The following is a 20584-nucleotide window of genomic DNA, read 5'->3' as shown; positions in this document are numbered from 1 at the left end:
TTCCCATATTTGTCCCTCTTGGGACCTTTGGGGAATAGGGAAAACAATTTTTTTCCTTCTTGCTCTTTAAGAGCCGGGGGGTGGGCGGTTGAACTGGGCGTAGGCAGGTTTATCCAGACACCAGTTCTCTCTCACTTTTCCTTGCACAATAGTTACTCTGGATCCTCTAGTTAAATACACGTCTTTGATCTGTTTTGTAGGTACATACATAGCTTCCATCATCGTGAGGGTATGATTACAAACCATCAAAACCACTATAGAACAAACATTCACATCAATTCTCCCCACTTTCACTCGTTTCTTAGGTCCATGAGGATCATGTTGCTGAACACATATTGGTGTTTTATTCAGCATTTTTACTCCAAGAGCAACAGGCCCATCTATGGGTGGGTGGGTGGGTGGGGGGCTGTTTCAGTCCCATTCCCAGTATCATCTTCTTAAGTGTATGAAAATAAGCATGAGCAATTCCACTCTGGGGTCTTTTTCCAGTGAAAACCAACTTTGGTCTTGATTTTGTACCACCACTCTGCCGGGACAGGAAGGGCTTAGTGAACCCCTGGGGAAACCAGGAAACAATGCAAAGGAGAAAAAGAATTGTATACAGTTTGGGCAGGTGGATACTGCATGTTCCACATCAGTCAATGCAACTTAGGACAAAAAAGCAAAATAAAAGACACACACAAACAAGAAAAAAAAATCTGCTGCTTGAGGATTCATATTTTTTTCCAAAGCAGCAAAAATTGATTTTATTTTTTTTCATTTTATTGAAAGGAAACCTGAAAAAATATCACTTGCAAGGGTTGATTTGTTCATGCAAAACTAGAGTTTCATACCTGACATTTAGTTTAAGCCGCAAAAAAGCAAAAAAGAAGGGGGGGGAAAACAAGTAGAGCAACAACAAAAAGCTGAAATGAAATGACACGTATTTATCCCATATCACTTAATCATCATAGTTTCTTTAGTACTTATTATCTGCATACTTTTTATTCTGTGGGCTTCACCATGGTTTGTGAGAGTTGGGGGTAATCAGGTATTTTCAGTTTGCCAAACTCGCTCAGACTGATTCCAAAAATAAATTAAATAAAATTGTGCTCGTTTCAATGCATAGAAATGATTTGCATGATGGCATGCTGTGATCAGGAATCATGCATGAGGAACCCTAAAACCGCAAGACACTCGATATGCTGTCCAGGCTGTGTGTTAAGCCATATGTTTGAGGCACTCCACTGACTACAGCACACTGTATTTGGAGAGTTACTCTTAGCTATAACTATGCTCTTCACCTAGTTACCAAGCGTGAATCTTTCCATGTACCCTCCCATTAGAGGAACAAAGGGAAACCAATCGAGGAGTTTATGGGTATGTTTAATAAGCTTCATGCAGCCAACTTATTTTGCACTTTTTAAAAGTAACTGCCCAAATCAACCCCAAAATGCTGCTCTAAAACCCTTCCAATTCAGGAAGAGGTTGTAGTACGATCTCACTATCTGGAACATTAGGGCTTCGAGAAAACTCACCGAGTAGTTCTGTATCCTGCAATATTTACAGTTCAGCATCCATTCTGCTGTATACACTTCTTTCTGTTAGAAATAAGCACTATGGAAAAGAACAATTATCTCTCCAAGATACACGTTTGAGCAGCTACATAAAGCCATCTTACTGCAGGTAGGCTTATGATAGGGGAGTTTACAGCATTGTGTGCCATATTTACACAAATACGGCAAACCGTGGCACTCTTTTGGGGTGCTTTGATGTGAGAAATGTACCGGGCACAAGCCGATGTGTTCTTCCACTGACAGATTTCCTGCGGCTACTTGATGGTTTTATCCGATTCTCTGAGCTGCATTTTTCCCTAAGGAAAGCAAACCAAAAATATTTGAAATAGCTATGAAAATAGTTTAAACATCTATGAATACAACATCCTACTTCTGATGAGCAAAGTAGCAGTGTGACATGGGTGCAGCACTGAGAGGAAAAGTGTCATATCTGACATGTGCCTTCACCAGTTTCACATTTCATCCCATATTGTTGTATGGTGGTGATTTTAATGGTCCGGCAGATTCAGGGAGGGATCAAGAGCTACCTCTCAGCTAGTCTTAACTCTAAATTGATGAGGATTCTAAAGGGAGGGGAAGTAACATTTACGCTTCTAAGTACTACTTTAGCATCTTTCATTTTTCTTAAGTGTCCATTATGTCCCCCTTCGTTAAATCAATCCTCACAATAATTCATCTTTTAAGGGCACAGATTTATGGAACCGTTCTTGGGTCAATGTTGGCATTGCACTACGGCCAAGATCGTTCAGCCATAAAGCTTAAAAGAAAGCTTGCAGGAGGCTGTAAAGAAATATGTTGAATTTCTGGGGCGTAGTGAAGGAAAGACACTGTTTGAATGCGGACCAAAACCGTTTTATCTATAAAAGGGCAAAAAGTATTTTAAAAAAAAGGTTTAAAATATTCCAAAATCAAAAGAAAATGAAGAAGGTTAGCAACGCCTTTTAGTTTAAGTGTCAGATGCTTGACATTTAAGATTTTGCAACTTAGATGCCTATTACAAGGTTAATCAGAAAGTAAGCCATTTGATAGATATCTGTGCCAAGTTGGGCTTTTTAAAATGTGTAATCTAGCTACCATGACATCAGTGGAATAATTCTGCTGTACCAGATACCACAAGGAGCAAAGCATTTCTTCCTTGTTAGATTTTATCCCACCTACTCATAAAATATGTATGATAAAATTACATGCATTTGTACAGGCAACATTATAAACAGCACAACAACAAGAGCTGAAAAGTATGACTGAACTTTTTAAGACAGTAATATAAATACTGTAATATATCATTTTATTTTATTGGCATGCCTTTTTGTACATGACAAAGGACTACAAAAAATTAAGTAGAATGGCTTCTGGCTTATGCCACTGTCCATATTTAATTTTCTATCTCTCTAAAAATACTTTTTTTTTTCTTTGACCACTTTTCAGATGATGTCAATTTAAGTACATCCCTACAGAGGAAAAATATCCTCTCAAAAGATGTAGAGCAAAGCTGTATTCAAAACTGTATTTACAACCACAAAACGATTTAGACTGTACTTTGGTTCTGAGGTGCAATATCTTTTGACCACTTCTATGCAAGATTTGGATAAATGTCATACTTATCCTTCAGCTGGACTACTGTTCCATATGGAAAGCTTGGCACATGTAGTGTGTGTGCTATCAAATTTTATTAAGCAAATTTTAGTAAAAATGCCCTGTAATCTATATTTATATTTGCTCATTATTTAACAATACTTGAATTTTCTTATATTATTCTAGCTTTGCTTAAGAAAAAAGCTGTTCAGAAAAAGCTTCAAAACTGTGAACTATGTCCTATAAAAATTAATAACTTTTTCTAGTTTCTGCACAATGTTTCTTTTGTTTTATATTTCTTTAACCAGTTGTCCCAATTAACCAGACTTCATTGATACTAAGAGTCTCACCCTGGTATTTTTATCTATCAGCATTACGTAAGAACATTTTGGAAATCTTGTTTAAAAATGAATCATCATATAATGGTCTGTTGAGATATATAAACATTATATAAAGATATACCTGAACAATTTTTTAAAATGGCAAAAGAGAAAGGAACTGATTATTCCAGCAAAAATAGCCAGTGCTTTTTAAAAAACCTGGTCCAAACTAGGAATCAGTCAAAGAAATCTCAAACTTATTGAGAAACATTTGAAAATGTAAATTTAATTTTGATACCATTTGTTTTCAGATCCCACTGTTTCACTCCACCTACCTGCCCCATGGCCAGAAATGGTCAAAACAGTTTTGCTAAAAATTAACTTTAATAAAAAATATTACATTTAGTTCACTTGTTTATAAATTCATTTCCTTTTTTTTTTTTTTTGAATTGAAATAATAAGAATAATCTCTTTTCTGGGCTATCTTCCTAGCGAATGAACGATGTATGGAAAGGAACTTAAAACAACAGATATGGGTGATAGTGAATGAAAACTGAAGTGAATGAGTGTTCATCATGAAATAAGCATTCATAATTAAATAACTGACATATCTCGAATAAAAGAGGCCAAATACGACAGTTATAATGCCAAAACTAGGGAAAGGAGAAATTTGAGTAAAATACAGTAAAACAGTATAAAATATAAGATAACATAGAAATTGAATAAAACTGGAATATCGTAGGATAAAAGAGGGGAAAAAACCTTAATGTCATGACTCCAAGATTAGGATATGTTATGTCTTCTTATGGAAATCACTGTGGATAGAAACTTAGCATCTCTACTGGTGGTGGTGGCAGGGTTCCAATCTGTTAGCAGGAAACAGACTATCATTTGCCATACATTTTTTGACCAGGCTTACACTTTTTCCCAACTCCTGCTTCTTCAACCCCCACCCCAGAACAGGAAAAAATATGGCTAATACAATACAATACGCTTCACACTTACCATAAACCTAGGCAGAAAACATATTTTCACCTCTATAATTCTGATAAAGTTCTTTCAAATAAAGAATCCTATGTCTAAAATATTTTTAAAAATAATTATTTAATGGGTTCATGGTGGTTTAAGAGCTGTGAATGTTTCGATTCTTTATGTGACGACACCCATAATTCAGTCACACTGAATTATCTGCAGCTAACTTTGGTATGTATAAATTATTAATGAAACCAAGCAAAGCAAAAGCAAAACAAGATTTTGTATAAAGGGGAGAGAACTCTAGAATATAAAATGTCTGATGGGTGAGGGTCTAATATGTTCCCATCTTTATCAGTGGATTTTGTTCAAGAATAAACAGACTTTTGATACTTGGGTATCAAAGGAGAGGATGCAATAATAGACTAAATCACACTTGCCTAGGTTGGCACTTAAATGAGAAATGTGCCTATTCACACTTGCAGGCTTCTTTGGTAAGTGGCACAGCTGGCAAACCACCTATCTTTGGTAGCTAAGAATTCGGCGCATTGTTAAAACACAGAACACAAACAGCCAGAAGAGCCATAGCTAAGTTCTCTGGTTAGTAGGCATCAGTAAAAGAAATCTTACTCCAATGCAAATAATTATACCACTCGTCAGATTAGCAGTTTCCTGATGAATCAGTTTTCCATAGCTTAGATAGCTAAAGTGGGGGGTATTCTCCTACCTATGGGAAATTAAACCGAAACGTTTTTAATTTACAGTACTGCTCTTTTTTATCTTTTGTTTTGTAAAGACATAAAATAATGTAGCCGATATCATCTTGCATTTGGTCTTCCTGTTTGAATTTTCTGATAAAGGGCAAACGCGTAGGAATCGTACACTGAATTAATCCTGAGACAGTTATTGAGGTTTCCACAAATCTGTCTGGGTTTTTAATTTGTTTTCAGCATTACTGCAAGAGCAGGCAACCAACCAGGGGAGAAAATCTGAATATTATTGTCCTTGGGAAAGGTCCATGATTCAATAGCAATGCACATTGCTATGTATGTATGCAGAAGGTCCTGGTTCAATTCTTGGTTCAATTGAAGAAGACATATAGGAAATTATGGGAAGGACCCTTTTCTGCCTGAGACCTTGGGAAAGGTACTGCCAACCAAACTGGACAATACTAGCTTAGATGGACAAACAAGGATCTTCCTAATTATTACTTGGTTTAGAAAGTTATTCCAATTGTTAACCAATAAAACATCACATATTTGAAAAGCTACGTAGCCCCATACACCAAAGAACGCCTTAGGCATGAAAAACCAGCTGGTGACTTTGGGCCAGTCGCTCTCTCTCAGCCCAACTCACCTCACAGGGTGGTTGTTGTGGGGAAAATAGGAGGAGGAAGGAGTATTAGGTACGTTTGCCACCTTGAACTGTATATGAAAAAAAAGTGGGATAAAAATCTAAAACAAAAAACAAAATAAGTATCCCCAGTCTTATTTTACCAAGATATTGGTTTGATCTTTGTGATAGTTCACTTTGTGAACTTAAAAAAGTTTCTTTGACGCTAACTGTAAAAAAAAAAAAATGTAGGAGCAGATGTTAGGAATAAGCCAGTAAGACCAAGAATTTACAGTATAATGAGTACTCTTTTTTCCAGTGGATATTATGGGCAATTATTAAGCATTTAGAAGTGGCCAGATTGGATTGACTATAGTTTTTGACTATAATGCTTTGATGAAAAACTGATGGAAACCATTGCTGTTATTGTTATCCTACAAACCTTAATGGTCTTGATGCTTAAAAATCCAGGAGAGGAAAGGGAAGGACTAGAAAGACTGGGGCAGACTGGAAAACAAAGGACTGAACTTTGTTACTCAGCTACAACATTTCCTGTCATACAGGGTACATTCAGGTATAATGAACTGGGCCAGATTTGACCCAGTGCGAATATTTTCTTGGGCTGAGTTTTTGATGTCTCTTTTACTGTCTCCTGGCAACCAGTATTTGGCAACAGAGTAATTAGATATATATATTAAGAAAATGCAGCCTCCCATAGGCAGCTGGGGGGTGGGGTGTCCACACTATATTTCATGGTACAAAGTGTTTTCAGTGTGTACATACCTCTGTTTGAAAAAGCGATATACATGGTTCCTGGGTTTGCGTATATTTTCCCTTCAAATGCTTTGGTGTTGATGTGGCTTTGAAGCATGTCCCGTGGTTAGTCATGAAAAAAATTGTTAAAATGTCTGAAAGTCCACAATCACCTCCTGGGATGGGTGGGAATGAAGAGAATAGTACCAAGCTGGTTTTTGTTTAGGAAAAGGTTATTAACAGGAAGGGTTTAAATACTATGTTGATGAAGATCATAATAAAATTAGCTTGAAAGACTATCTGCTCTCTAATGACATTAAGAACCTCAGTTTCGTGCACTAGCGTGTAAACGCCCTTATCTGCTAAGACAGGTCCGCTCTTTCAATCGCGTCCCCACAAGAAAGCCCTGTTGTTTCGCAACATAACAATCACTCTTTCCCATACAGAAGGTTCTCAGGTTGATACTGCACGTACCCTGGCACAGGAAATGGGTAGTTCTGCAGTACTCTCTTTGTTTCATGCCTTTTCTCCTCTCACTGACTTTTGTGCGCTAGTAACCCACTCTCCAGAAACAGTATGTGCTAGGGCGTTAGCTGTGTGTGTGTGTCAGTGGACACCCAGGCTTCGACTTGCGCAGTTCTGAATCCATCCAGTGAATGGCAGCAGTGTGCCTATGTCTTACACTTAAATTCTTTGTTCCAATCAGCTTTTTCTTCAAAGCTTTCCATTTGAAGGGCTGAGATGAGACACCCTGGCTTTATGCACTCGCTTTGCTAGGAATTAAGAGCAAAGGAAAACTAGGTATTATGTTTTTAATAAGCCTCCCAAGGGAGGCTGTTCCTGGACCACTTGCTCTCTTTGAACACTTGTATTACGTGGGCAGAAAAGAAAATTTCTTCTGTGCTACTTCTCCTATGTGGAGATCATCTCTGTCAACAAACAACTCTATATGCTGCGTTGCTGCAGTGCCTGTTTCGTCATCAGTACTTTAGTTGGGAATCAAACTATGGGAAGAATTGCGTGAGGCTTATGTACGTTGTCCCTCTAAGAGGAATATAACCATGCAACAACTTTTTTGCATATAATTACTTTTGGGTGTATCTCTGTAAAATTGCTGAGAACTGACATTTGCTTTGAAACAGGCCTGTTTTCTATGAATGTGTAGCACACATGCCTGCAGGTCTCTTTTTCCCGTCCGTACTATGATTTGTTCTATTTCTTTTGTCCTATTCTTCTTTCCAAAGTTCACCATTATACCTACAATAAGAACTTCACCGACACAGAATGCAAGTACTGTACTGTGTCTGTGAAAGGAGCACTGAATAAATGTTTTGTTAACACTCTTTACAAGGAATCAGTATGCACTGGACATTGCAGAAGGTGCGCTAATAGCAAAATAAGTGTTCACTGGTTCAAAGTTCACCAGAACTATCATGATCCCCATTTAGGAAAAATAGCACACATGGAACCGTTTTAAAAGGGCAGTTAATCAATATGAAGAGTCCACTCAGCCACTCTCCAGAATACAAAGTATTATTTTTAAAGAGTTTCTATTTACCAATGAAGAAGAGACTATTTCTATTTAACATTGGTGTTAAACTAGATTGGAAAATTTTGATGGAGAGAAATTCGGGATGAAGTGGATGGGAGATTTCCACGTCTACTAGAATTGTGTCACATTAAACTGTGTCACATTAAATATGCATCTATCCAAAAATTTCTCATATCTTGCATGTTGCATTTATATAGGGAGGTATATGTGTGTGTATTTGAGATGTGGAGGTGTGTGGGGAAGAGAAAATGAGAGAGCTAGAGGGCATGTTGAGAGAGTGATTTTGTAAAAGAATGTGAAAACGTCTTTTTCAGGTATTAGAGTTTGATATTCCCTAACTGAACTCTAGTGATTTCTGTTTTCAGCTTTGTGTGAATGAATGACTGAATGATAGATTGATCTTGGACAAATTACCTAACCTCTCTGCGTGCCTCAGTTTTACCCATCTGTAAAACGGGTAATTACCTACCTCACAGGGGTGTTGTGAGGCTCAATTTAATTCACATCTGTTCAAATGCTTTTCTGAGGTTCACATTGAAAGTCTGTTCTAGATGTGTATTGACAGAACCATGGATTAAGGGGAAAATATGAGATGGTATCATTAATGCTGCTAAAATCTCCACAAAAGCTTTTCCCCCCCCCCAACAGATATCAGAGCAAATACATTATTTTTTGCTGCATTCTGATTCTTACCCCATCTCACTAATGTATTTATTGCCCACATCTTTAAACCCCAGCCTATAGGTTTGCTTGGTTTAAGATAACAACAGCAAATGGGAGAATGGTATTTGGGGGAAGGGAGGAGCAGGGGAAAAGATAACATAAATTTTAAAAGTAACAACATAGGTTGAAAGAACAGCATCTGATTTATTCGATTTCCTTTGTACTGTACATCTTTTTACTTTGGAATTTGCAATAAAAAGGTACATCCATCTTGTTTTACCCTCTTCTCTTGGATTAAATGTTATTCGTTCCTTCTCATTAGCAGCCAACACTATTCCTGTTAATCATGATTCACTCTACGGCTGAAAGGCAGACAAGGCTGGTTCCAGGTTCACATTACAGTGGTGCCTCTTCCGTGCCATTGGTTTCCATGGGAGTGAAGTCAATGGTCACAAAACAAAGTGATGTGAAGAACCTTGTTCTCTCAACAGATCCAGCTCTAGCCACTTACTTTTCTCTGGCCTCAATCCACCTGCCAGGAGATTGGGTTTCTGCGTGCATGTTAAACGCATACTTTGAAAATCTGAACATAAAAGATAACGCATACAGTAAATTAAATAAATTCTGCCTTATCAATTTTCTCCCTATTGACTTCAGTGAGAAGAGAAATTTTAAAGGAAAAGAGTTCATTAAAAAAATAAGGAATTATATTCTTGCCCTGCTCATTGGACATAGCAGTAGTTGCACTGTGAATTCTCACTTCCCTTCCCTATATTTATTTGTTATTCTTCCAGGCTGCCTATTCTGGTTCTCCAGGTGATTTATAAGCCACATCAAACGAAATGAAATTGTTCATGCTTGTTTTAATCAACTAACTCCATTTTAATTCACCCCAAAGTTGGTTATTTTAAGGCTACTGATGCTTATTAATAAAAAACTAAACATACTTCTTATAACAAGGTGGCCTGCTGACAGGAATACTAGACTGTGCGATTATGGAAAGGAAGCTTCCTTTCCTCTCTGATAGCGATTTCCAAACTATCTTCATTGACAGACTAGAAGAGTATATGCACGTAGAGGCGGCAGCAACAACCAGAAGGAAATGCTGTAAGTAAATCCACTTCAGGATGAACACTTCTTCATCGAAGATTATGGACCATAATCTACTATGTTGATCCAGCATAGCTTGGTAGATATTCCTCAACTTTCCAGTCTTGGGCTGAGAGAGTGTGACTGGCGCAAAGTCACCCACCCGGTTTCTGTGCCTAAAGGAGGACTAGTCTCCCTGCTCCTGGTCCAGCACTTTAATCGCTCTCATAACATACACAGATCTATCTATCTATCTATCTATCTATCTATCTATCTATCTATCTATCTATCTATCTGTCTGTCCGTCCATCCATCCGTCCATCCCTATATCATCTATCTATCTATCTATCTATCTATCTATCTATCTATCTATCTATCTATCTATCTATCTATGTGTGAATTTTAATCCAGGAAAATAATGTCCAGCTATTAAATCGTTCTGGATGCTGTGGCCTGTGAACCATCCATAGGTCATTCCCAAAATATAGGCAAACAAATGCAACTGTGTCATGGCTGTCCTACAAAACACAAGATGAGGCAATCGAAATCAGATGCCACCTTCCAGTCTACTATTAAAAGACATCTGGTAGGGCGTCAAACACCGTTTGGAACTGCTCTGGTGTCGCTTTTCTTGGATCATGTCTGATGTCATTCCTCACTGAAGTATCTAGACTTTACATCCTCAATTACAAAAATACAAATACTGTTTTATGTGCTTCTCCTGTAGGTCTCTCTCCCCTTTCTCTCCATTTTCTTTTCACAACATCCTTATGAGCTAGATCTGGCTGAGCAAGACCAAATTCATCCAAAGTCACCTAATGGAATTTCATATCAAGAGGGTGGTAGCACTTTTTTTGACCAACAGTTGACATACCCAGAAAGGTTTCAGCCAGTCTCCGAAGGCCTCAACACGCATAATGGGTTCTTAATACATTAGAAGCTAGAAGGGCTCTTAGAATTAGGGAGATATGATGTGTCTCCCCCCCTTTCTGCCACCCTTCTCCCCCAGATGCCAGGACTGGATGCGGTGGCAGGATAAAGAGGGAGTGTGTCAGCAAAACCCACCTTTTTGGAGACAAGAGCATTAAACTTGGAAAGACGTGGAATGCAGAATGCTTTAGACAATTACAAAACAACCACAAGGTGTCTCCACAAGGATGGATCACATCACGTGCCTACCTTTAACTGCCTTCTATCTATCTATCTATCTATCTATCTATCTATCTATCTATCTATGACATTTATATCCTGCTTCAATCAGAACTGATTCTTGTGGATTACTTGATATTTGCTTGATGAAGTCCAGCAGTTCATTGTCCAAACATTGCATTTTTGGATGTTATTTCCAACTGGGTTGTGCCTTAAAAAAAATTATTTTAGTGTGACTGAAAATGGTCAGTGAGTACATTCAAATAAATTTGCTTCTTCTCACAACAGGTTCATTCCAAACTCAACTCGTTAATTATCTTACATTTACAAGTATTTAATGAACAACCTAGAGAGAGAGAGAGAGAGAGAGAGAGAGAGAGAGAGAGAGATCCTGGTAGTGTATTGTACTTTGCCACTTCTGATTTTCCTTAAACTAATTGTTCTACACAATTGTTCTAGACAAAATATTTTCATAATAAAATAATAATGGAATGCCTAGCACTCCAGAAAACATTCACAGAATATCAGTCCAATTTCTTTTTTTTCTAATCTTTCCTGCAACCGTCCTCTGCACCCCCCTTTTCCCAGTTTCTCTATCCAAAAATAGAGTGAGATGGGCGGTGTCTAAATATGAAATATAAATAATAAATAAATAAATATTTGCAAGACGACTTTTACAGTGACCACACATCCTTTATTATAAAGGAGACTCCTTCATTAAGAAAGATGTCCTTTAGATTTATCTAATTATTTATTTTCTTTATTTGCTCTTGAATTTTCGTTTGTAAAGCAAAGTTATAAACATAAACAATTTCAGATTTGCCCCTTTTTCAGGTCTGTCATTTTTTTCTAAGAAAGTTCGGTCACTGTATGTTTGGGCACAGCTCCAGCTTCATTAATCCTGAAATGACTTTCATGCTATTTCCACTTTCAGGAGTTTCTCAAAAAATCCTGCAGTAACAATTTGGGGAGGCTATTGATGTTGAAGATGCCTAGTTTCTTTTCATAAACGTTTGCTTCCTGACATTTCCTCAGAAATGGAAACATTAAAAAAATGTATCAAAAAAGTCTCTTGTGGATTTGCCTCAACACCTGGCAACACTACACACTATTTGGGGCCAGTGTGTTACCTGAACAAGTTTAAATATAACCAGATTCAATGTTGGAAATTGCCTTTCGCAACTCCCACTAGCCCTTTTTTTCAACAAGTGACTAAAAAAGTCGCTGTGGCTTTAAGACACAGCTAGACTCGACGCTAACCGGATGTAGCGAGTTAGCTTATGAAACGCCGCGAGCGGAACGGGGATTACAGTACTGCGTTCGAGGCAAAAAGCTGAGGGCCCGCGCAGGTTGGCTGCAACGACGTTCGAGAAGTTTTCTCTTCCAAGTCCGTTGACGATGCTGATTTTTCTCTTGCAGCGATGCCTGCAACTTCTTGTGCTGCCCGTCTCTCTGCTTTCCTACCTGGGCTTATGGGATCCTATTTGTAAAAAATTTTTCCCACATCTCATGAAGAGTTTAACTAAATCCTACAATGAAAAACTGCACAAGGAAAAGGAGACGTTGTTCAGGAACATGAAGGACTTTGCGGATTCCTCAGGAAAGCTCCGCCTCCTAGAGATTGGCGTAGGCACAGGAGCCAACTTCGAGTTTTACCCCTCAGGCTCTCGGGTAACCTGCGTGGACTACAATCCCAACTTTGAAAAATTCCTGCTGGAGAGCATGGCGAAGGACACGCACCTCGAGTTTGAGAACTTTGTGGTGGCCTCCGCCGAGGACCTCTCTTCTGTGCCTGACAGCTCTGTAGATGTGGTAGTTGGCACGCTGCTGCTTTGCTCTGTGGCCAACGTCAAGGCTGCCTTAAAGGAAGTTCTGAGAGTGCTCAGACCAGTAAGTCGGAGGGCGAGAGGGGGAATGAAGTCTGGTCTGACCAGACCACTGAATAAGGGGTTCAAGGGCTGGGCCTGCTCTGAGAAAGGGCTTTAGCTCTCACAAAAACAGCACCTCTCTGCTCTTCCCCATTTCAGGCGTAAACTTAATGAGATTCCTCCTTAAAGCAGCCACAGCCTTTTTAGGCTCACACCCCCATGCGTTTCTGAATCATTTTCAGAGCGTGTACAACCACCTTAATGACTACGTGCACAGCGTTCATGTTAGTAAATGGCAGCAACCTTCTGGCCTAGACTGGGCTGAAATAAGATCCCGGTTGGTCCTTGGAGCTAATCTCCAGAAAATACTAGTGCTGTAAGCCAGACTGAAAAGTTAAAATAATCTCCAAGCAATGAAAAGCATTTCCCTGCAGAATTCCAAAATTGTGTTCTTCTGGTGCTGAGGGGCACAATAGGGAGGCTGGGGATAGTATGTGGTCTTGGCCAGCTTTGGGGTGCTCTACATTACGCAGTTTGAGAAAGAAAGTATCCAGACCCTACATGTTCTGCTCTACAGAGAAAAGTAGCAGTCATCTCCACAGATGGAGAAGTAGGTATTCTCTGGCTGCCTTCTGCAATCAAACAATAATCAAGCGGGAAAGGCAACCTTATCTTCCCTAGAGGAATAGTGGAGTTGTTCCAAACCCTGCAATATGACTAAAAGTCAGATATTGTTCCTAGGAGGGTATTCCTCCAACTCCCTAGTTTACCTCTAAAGAAACATATTGTTTGTTCAGCTTTGTTGCTGCTTCTCTAGCACGTCCTCAGCCTCATTTTAATATACGCTGCTGTGTGTTATTAAAGTCTGCATGGAAATTTATCACTATCAGAGCAGCCGTTGGTTTAAAAAGGGCCCTTCTAGTGTCTTCAGGATCATCTGAAGAAGATACAGAAGTCTCACGCCTGTCTCATGATTTGCTCACAGAAGTTTCTCATGGGAGTGTGATAAAAGTATAGTCCAGGGCCTCCTTTTCGAAGTCCACTTACTATTTAGAAATCAGGCAAACATGGTCAAGAGTCACCCAAAATCAAGCCAAGAAACCGAAAATCAGTGGTCAGAGTCCAGAGGAGTAGTGATAAGAGATTACCAAGTATAGCCACAACCATGTCAATCTGGGAGAGCAAGAATGAGGTCTGGTCGCAGGGCTCACAGTATTCCAGTGCTCTGTTTTCTGTCTTCAGGAAAAGGTACAAGGCCAGAAGTTCCAGGTTTCCTCTGAACCCAGTCAGGATCAGGGCGTATCGCTATACGAGAGCCCCAACTCCTAAGTAACCTCTTACTCTCAGTGTGCCGTTCCTGAAGTTTGGCACTTCTGTGCTCTCCTGTTTTTGAGTCAGTGGGCTTAGCTGTTGCAGAGTTGTGTCCTCATCAGAGTGATCTGAAATCTATGGTGGGAGCTGGCTGCTCAGATTCAAAGCAGGTCAGCAAATTAGTTGCAAGATGCTATAAGCGGGGCTTTTTTGGCCTCTCTATAGTATGATGATGCTATGGTATCACACAACTTCTTTCTTTTACTCTTCTTGATGCAAGGTTGATAAAAATCCCTATGCATTATTGAAGCCTTCTTCTCAGTATTCATTATTTATACTCCCATCGTCCCCTTCTGGGTCGCAAATTCAAAATTCGCATGAGCAGAATGCAAAGGTATGACCTGCTCCATGGTTGTGCATGTTTTTTTCTTGCATTTGCCAGCTCCAGATTTTTTTTTAAACAGTTAAAACTTTATTTAACAAGAAGAGAGCATATACAAATAAAGATATATATTCATTTCCCTCTTTTAAAAAGTACACTGACAGTTCTCTGTGCTTGTTTTATTTTTTTAGTCTTACTATAATCCTTTTATTTAAAACAAAGGTGTATTTTCCAAAAATATTTTCTGTGAATAAACAGTTAATAAGGTTATACAATTATTGCTCAAAATAACATTAGTAAAATACAATATAAAGCAGAGTGTATTATTTTTATGTAATGGTATGTGGGAATGACCTTGGGAGGCAGGAGGAAGAGCCACAGAGTAGACAACAGTCAGACAAGAGGCAGCTGAGTCTGCAGAAGCAATGGGGACGTGGCAAATGTCTCAGAAAGGACCCCTAGTTTCTTAGACTGTAAATGCTTTTCATGTACTTTCAGACTAGCAAGATTTTGTTAATGTAATCTTACCATAAAGTTAGAGTTAGTACTGCTGGGAGTGCTTCTTGGCTGGACTACCTTGCAGGGCTGACATTTTATCATATAAAAAGTATAATTTTTTTTAGCTTACTGCCAAAATCTCCATTATATTGTTTAAAAAAGAAAAAGGGGAAAAAACACCCTTAAAAATAATAATAATATCAACCACGCCCTTAAAAGGAGAAGCTCCAATATTTGATACTTTTTAATATAGAATAAAAGGAAAGCAGGGGAACAATTAAAATTGTGCACCTGTACAAGTAGTTAATAGAAAAGCATTTTTCTTCTCCCATCATAATGGTATCTAGAGTAATTCCCCGAAGCCTAACTGGATATTCAGGATAAAAAAGAGGTACTTTTAGGAGGGAAAGAGTTAAGAGAACAAAGGAGTAGGGTTGGGCTATCCAAATATAATTTGTTAGATATGTTACATCTTGTTTGTCCTTTAAATGTAGTCGAATATCTGTCTCTTTCTAGCATCAGCAATGGATAGAATGGCTTTCTTCATAGTATTTACTCAATATACCATCTCTGCTTCATAGTGTCTACTCAAACTGTAATTTTGATGTATAGAAATCTATTTAACTGGTTCAACTGCTTCAGCATCCTTAAACAAAAAACACCAGTTTTGCAGTCTTCCTAGAACTGGAATCTCCTACAAATGCTTAATGGCAAAATTACATTCCAGCTTTGTTTTGTGTCTGTGTACTTAATTATTGCTTCATGTCCATATGATTTCTTTTTGTGTTGTTTTACTTTTTCTAGGGCGGTGCATTCTATTTCATTGAACATGTAGCGGCTGACCGATCCACCTGGACCTACTTCTGGCAACAAATCTGTGACCCCACTTGGAGATATCTGGGAGATGGGTGCTCCTTGGTAAAAGAGACTTGGAAGGATTTGGAGAATGCAGAGTTTTCTAGACTGAACTTGCAACACATCGTGGGCCCATTGAACATTAGTATAGTTCGTCCCCATATTTATGGATATGCCGTGAAGTAATTGTTCCATAAGGAGAGAGCATCTTTCTCTTAAAATCAGATGACTGAGTTCAAGGAATTAACAGTAACAATGCCGATGTTGCAATAAGAAAAACGCTTCCTCTATTCTATATGATTATTCAAGCTAGAGAAAGGCTCCTAAACGTTCAGGCCACAATAAAACTAAATGATATCTTGGATTAGGTTTGGAGGGAGGGCAAATAATAAGTTTAACAATTAATATAAAAGAAAAAGTCCATCCTACTCTCAGAGGCCATCTCAAAAAAAAAAAAGTCTAATTGGCCACTTTTCCATGGCATTACCCTGTCCTGCACGTGAGCCTCCCTCTGTGTTAGCATTAGTACCTTGCTTTCCTTATGATTATTTCCTTACGATTCTTTTCATTTTCGCTAAAAAAGTAAAGGGTTTTTTTGCTCTCCAGTGAACCTTGACTCATGACTTTTTCCATACACTGAACCAAATGCAAACACCAGGTCCCACAGTAAGCTTCTATTCGGAAGCAGATTGTAGACCATGTGACTTACCCGTGGAAGACCCTGATCCTCAGTAATCACTTGAAGTGGGCACTGAGAAGAGGCGTGTTGTTAGACCTTAACCCGGCGCTACCACGTCTCTAGAAACTTTTGGGGGGAATAATCTGGCAGATTCCTTCAGTACCACCCCACCCTGTTGCTGCCCACTGGGGGAAGTCCTGATGGCCACTGGGAGATTCCAGGTTTCCACAATCACAGCTTTCTATGTCCTCACCCCAGTGCTTTTTCAGATTCAAAATATATTTTGGCCCAGAGGGATATAGAACAAAAGAATTAACAAACTGTTTAGAACTAAAAGAGGAAGGATGAATATAAAACACAAGCTAAAAAAAATAGTAGAGAATATGATTATCACTATTATTTCCAGGGTAAACTGTGCTGAGAAACAATGTTATTTAACTAAAGCTAAGACATACAGCTAAAACACTAACATAAAAGTAGGTTAAAATAACCTAACATCCATCCATCCAACCGTATTCAGTGTTGTTCAAAACCTAGCCACAGTTATTCTATATTAAGGGTTGGGGATTGTTTAGCTTGCTGGCAGCATAACAGAATGTGCAACATCCAGGGAGGTAGAGCCTCTTTGATCGGAAAGCAGAGTATGTATGTAGAAAGTTATCAGAATGCCTCAGGGAAATCTTGATGGCCGCTGGAGATTTCAGGTTTCCAAAATTACAGCTTTACATGCCCTCACGCTAGTACCTTCACCCTCAGTCCAGTCAGGCAGAACTTGCAAAAACAACTGGAGAGGATCCAAACGATCATTTTGTTGAATGCAGTTAGTCACAGGACTCTCTGCTCTGGGGCAAATGAGTATACAGTATATAGATTATAAGTTGTGTCATCAGGCATGGGGGCCTTTGGGAACCGGAGACATTCTTAGATAGCTCCACTGTAATTGATATTCTGCTCTCCCCGTGGGGCTTGCATATTTTAAAATCTAATTTTTTAAAAATTTGTGATAATGTTTTTATTTTAAAAACTTTTTAATCTTTTTAGAATGCTTGCTTTTATTCACTTGTTATTTTATTTAATTGTTGTATGCCACCCAGAGTCACTTTATGTGACATGGGCAGCTATATAAATGTGACGGATGAATCAAAAAATAAGAAAATAAAATAAAATAAAATAAAATAAAATAAAATATAGATTACATAGATGTAGTGTACACAACACACACACTAATACCACTAGCTGCTAAAATAGACTCTTCCTTGGTAACAATGGTAAGATAACGATTTTCTGAGGAACTCCTAAATCCTGAGTGTGAAGACCCTACAAAGGGTGCTTTATGATAGACTGTTTATACCTGACAATGAGGGAGAATAAACTCATTGTCCTTGAGGTGTCCCGTCTTTCTCACAGATCAAGGAATGAGGCCTTGGAACTCTCAGTCATGCATACTTATATTAGGATACTATTGGGCCCTGACATTAGAAAGCTGAACTACTGTTTTAATACCGGAGAATTATATAAATGAATGAATATATCTATTGGATATATAGTGTTGCTTTCTGAAATTCTTGTGTTGCGGGCTAACTTGTAGGATGGATACCAAAGGAGGAGGACATTAAAGGAGATGCCCGGACTGAAACAAACAGCATCATGTTTATGTAAATGGTCCCCGTTACCTTAGAGCACCAGCGGTCCTTCCCCAATTGCCATGAGGAGCCCAAATGGCAGAGACGGTCTCTGGAATTTGATTCACAAAGGGGTTGCTTTCGTTGAGCAGCTGTTATAGCCCTGCAACCTCTCTCTCCCCCTTTTGTTGCCTGCTAGGACAAAAGAGGGAAATAATGATCTCACTGGGGTTAGAGCAAAAAGTTTGTTACCTCTCAACTTGCAAGAGGAAATAGGAAGAACTAGCTTGTTTAAGCAGCCTCTCTTCCAAGTGTTAACTGAAAAGTGCAGGTCAATCACAGGACAAGCGTATAGCATCTAAATGCATTTGCTTAAACTGTATGGTATTCTGTTTCTAAAGAAAACATTTCAAGTGGGAATGGCATGCTTAAGCAATACAGGTATTCCCCAGTTTAAGAACGAGTTCAGTTCCCAAGGCCTGTCCATAAGTCTAATTTGTATGTAAGCCATAACAGTATTATTGTATAATATCATATAAGTAGTATTGTGTAGTGAACTCGAACCATTGTGTATTTAACTTTTACTATCAGACTTGCACGATTCTGTTAATGTAGCCTTACAATAAAGTAGAATTAGCTCATCTGGTTGTGTTTCCTATCTGGTCTACCTAGTAAGGCTGACAAATTACTTTCAGTTTAGTTCCTACCCTTTTCCCTAGGTATGACGTTAACTAACTGCTCATTTAGAATTTATTTCTCTAAGAGCATCCAAAAATTACAAGTTGCTAACTATAGCATGCTGCCTGCAAGGAAGAAACAATACAAGATATATCTCTGCGTTATATGATACCAGTTCCCAAGCAGTGCCTATGGACAATTAATCACCATATCTGAGGGACCATTTAGAGAGTGCTGACTATTCACCAAATAGTTGATTCAAAATAGCCACATATGCAGACCCGAAGCAACAGATACTGAATTATAATCACTCTCTATTTCTATTTATGTCTACTTAATTGTCTAATTTCACAGATACCAAATTATACCTTAGATAATAATCTAATGATATTTAGGATTAAGGTAGGCATGTACAGATTGAAATACTATATATATATATTACAGCAGGTCCAGCTAATTCTGAATTTGACTAGAACTTTTCTTCTATATTAATATTCTATATTAAGGGTTGGGGATTGTTTAGCTTGCTGGCAGCATAACAGAATGTGCAACATCCAGGGAGGTAGAGCCTCTTTGATCGGAAAGCAGAGTATGTATGTAGAAAGTTATCAGAATGCCTCAGGCAAATCTTGATGGCCGCTGGAGATTTCAGGTTTCCAAAATTACACCTTTACATGCCCTCACCGTAGTACCTTTCCCCTCAGCATGAAAAAATTACAAGTTGCTAACTACAGCATGATGCCTGCAAGGAAGAAACAACATAAGATATATCTCTGCGTTATATGATACCAGTTCCCAAGCAGTGCCTATGGACAATTAATCACCATATCTGAGGGACCATTTAGGGAGTGCTGACTATTCACCAAATAGTTGATTCAAAATAGCCACATATGCAGACCCAAAGCAATAGATACTGAATTATAATCACTCTCTATTTCTATTGATGTCTACTTAATTGTCTTTAATTTCACAGATACCAAATTATACCTTAGATAATAATCTAATGATATTTAGGATTAAGGTAGGCATGTACAGATTGAAATACTTTTTTTTTTTACATTTTCACAGCAGATCCAGCTAATTCTGAATTTGACTAGAACTTTTCTTCTACCTTTCACAGGATTATATATTTCTTAAGATAGCTAGGTCTTTGCATAATGTATCAGGAATATGATAATTTGAGTTTGGTCAATTGTGCCTCAAGTGAAAACTCTAGATTGATTTGTTCTATGATTCATTTGCTTGTTTTCTTGGCTGCATATGCTATTATCAGGAGTCTGTTCCAACATCAACATTCAATAATGTCAAAATTAGTTCTATCCTGCTTCTAACATGCACTTCCATAGATGCCACAGGGAAAGCCACTGCCTGAACCATTCTGACTTTTGTAGGTGTAGACACATCAAAGCACTTGAATCTCTTTTTCAAAGTCTTAATTGCTTTTCTACCCTGTGCTAGTCTGTGGCATGTTTCTTGATGGTTCCTTTACTGTGGGTAACCAATGGCAGATGTTACCCACCACCTCACTATCTTCATTGACAGTTGTAAGGCTGGTTGCTGTACTGCTTGCCATTGATTTGATATTCTTTCTATTTCGTCCTAGTCCCATTTTTGCAGACTGTGTTAAGTCTCCTTCTTGGGTATTGATATCTGGACTGACCTTGTGCAATCTGCTGGCCTCTATGCAATTCTCCAGATGTATTGACATGGTGTGGTTGGAACCATTATTGATT

The 20584-nt window shown here is 38.5% G+C and overlaps 1 protein-coding gene across 1 annotated transcript; it reads left to right on the top strand.

The window, feature by feature from the left end:
- The first annotated feature begins 12214 nt into the window (after positions 1-12214).
- Positions 12215-18814, top strand: LOC103050540 (thiol S-methyltransferase TMT1A-like). Its single transcript, XM_088138193.1, has 2 exons — positions 12215-12848; positions 15822-18814. The coding sequence occupies exons 1-2, from the start codon at positions 12357-12359 to the stop codon at positions 16056-16058; spliced, it is 729 nt and encodes a 242-aa protein (XP_087994319.1). The 5' UTR covers positions 12215-12356; the 3' UTR covers positions 16059-18814.
- The last annotated feature ends 1770 nt before the right edge of the window (positions 18815-20584 follow it).

The sequence above is a fragment of the Python bivittatus genome, unplaced genomic scaffold (genome assembly GCF_059951505.1).
Source record: "Python bivittatus isolate LINGU-HERP-01145 unplaced genomic scaffold, Pbiv_v1 ctg000220_np1212, whole genome shotgun sequence".
In the NCBI taxonomy this organism is placed as follows: Eukaryota; Metazoa; Chordata; class Lepidosauria; order Squamata; family Pythonidae; genus Python; species Python bivittatus.
The sequence above is the reverse complement of the archived record's forward strand: the minus strand, read 5'-3'. Positions and strand labels throughout refer to the sequence as shown.

Excerpts from the sequence above, each read along its gene's own strand:
- LOC103050540 (XM_088138193.1), top strand. The coding sequence starts at position 12,357 with ATGCTGATTTTTCTCTTGCAGCGATGCCTGCAACTTCTTGTGCTGCCC. Across the intron at positions 12,849-15,821 it reads TTCTGAGAGTGCTCAGACCA|GGCGGTGCATTCTATTTCAT; the intron begins GTAAGTCGGAGG and ends TACTTTTTCTAG.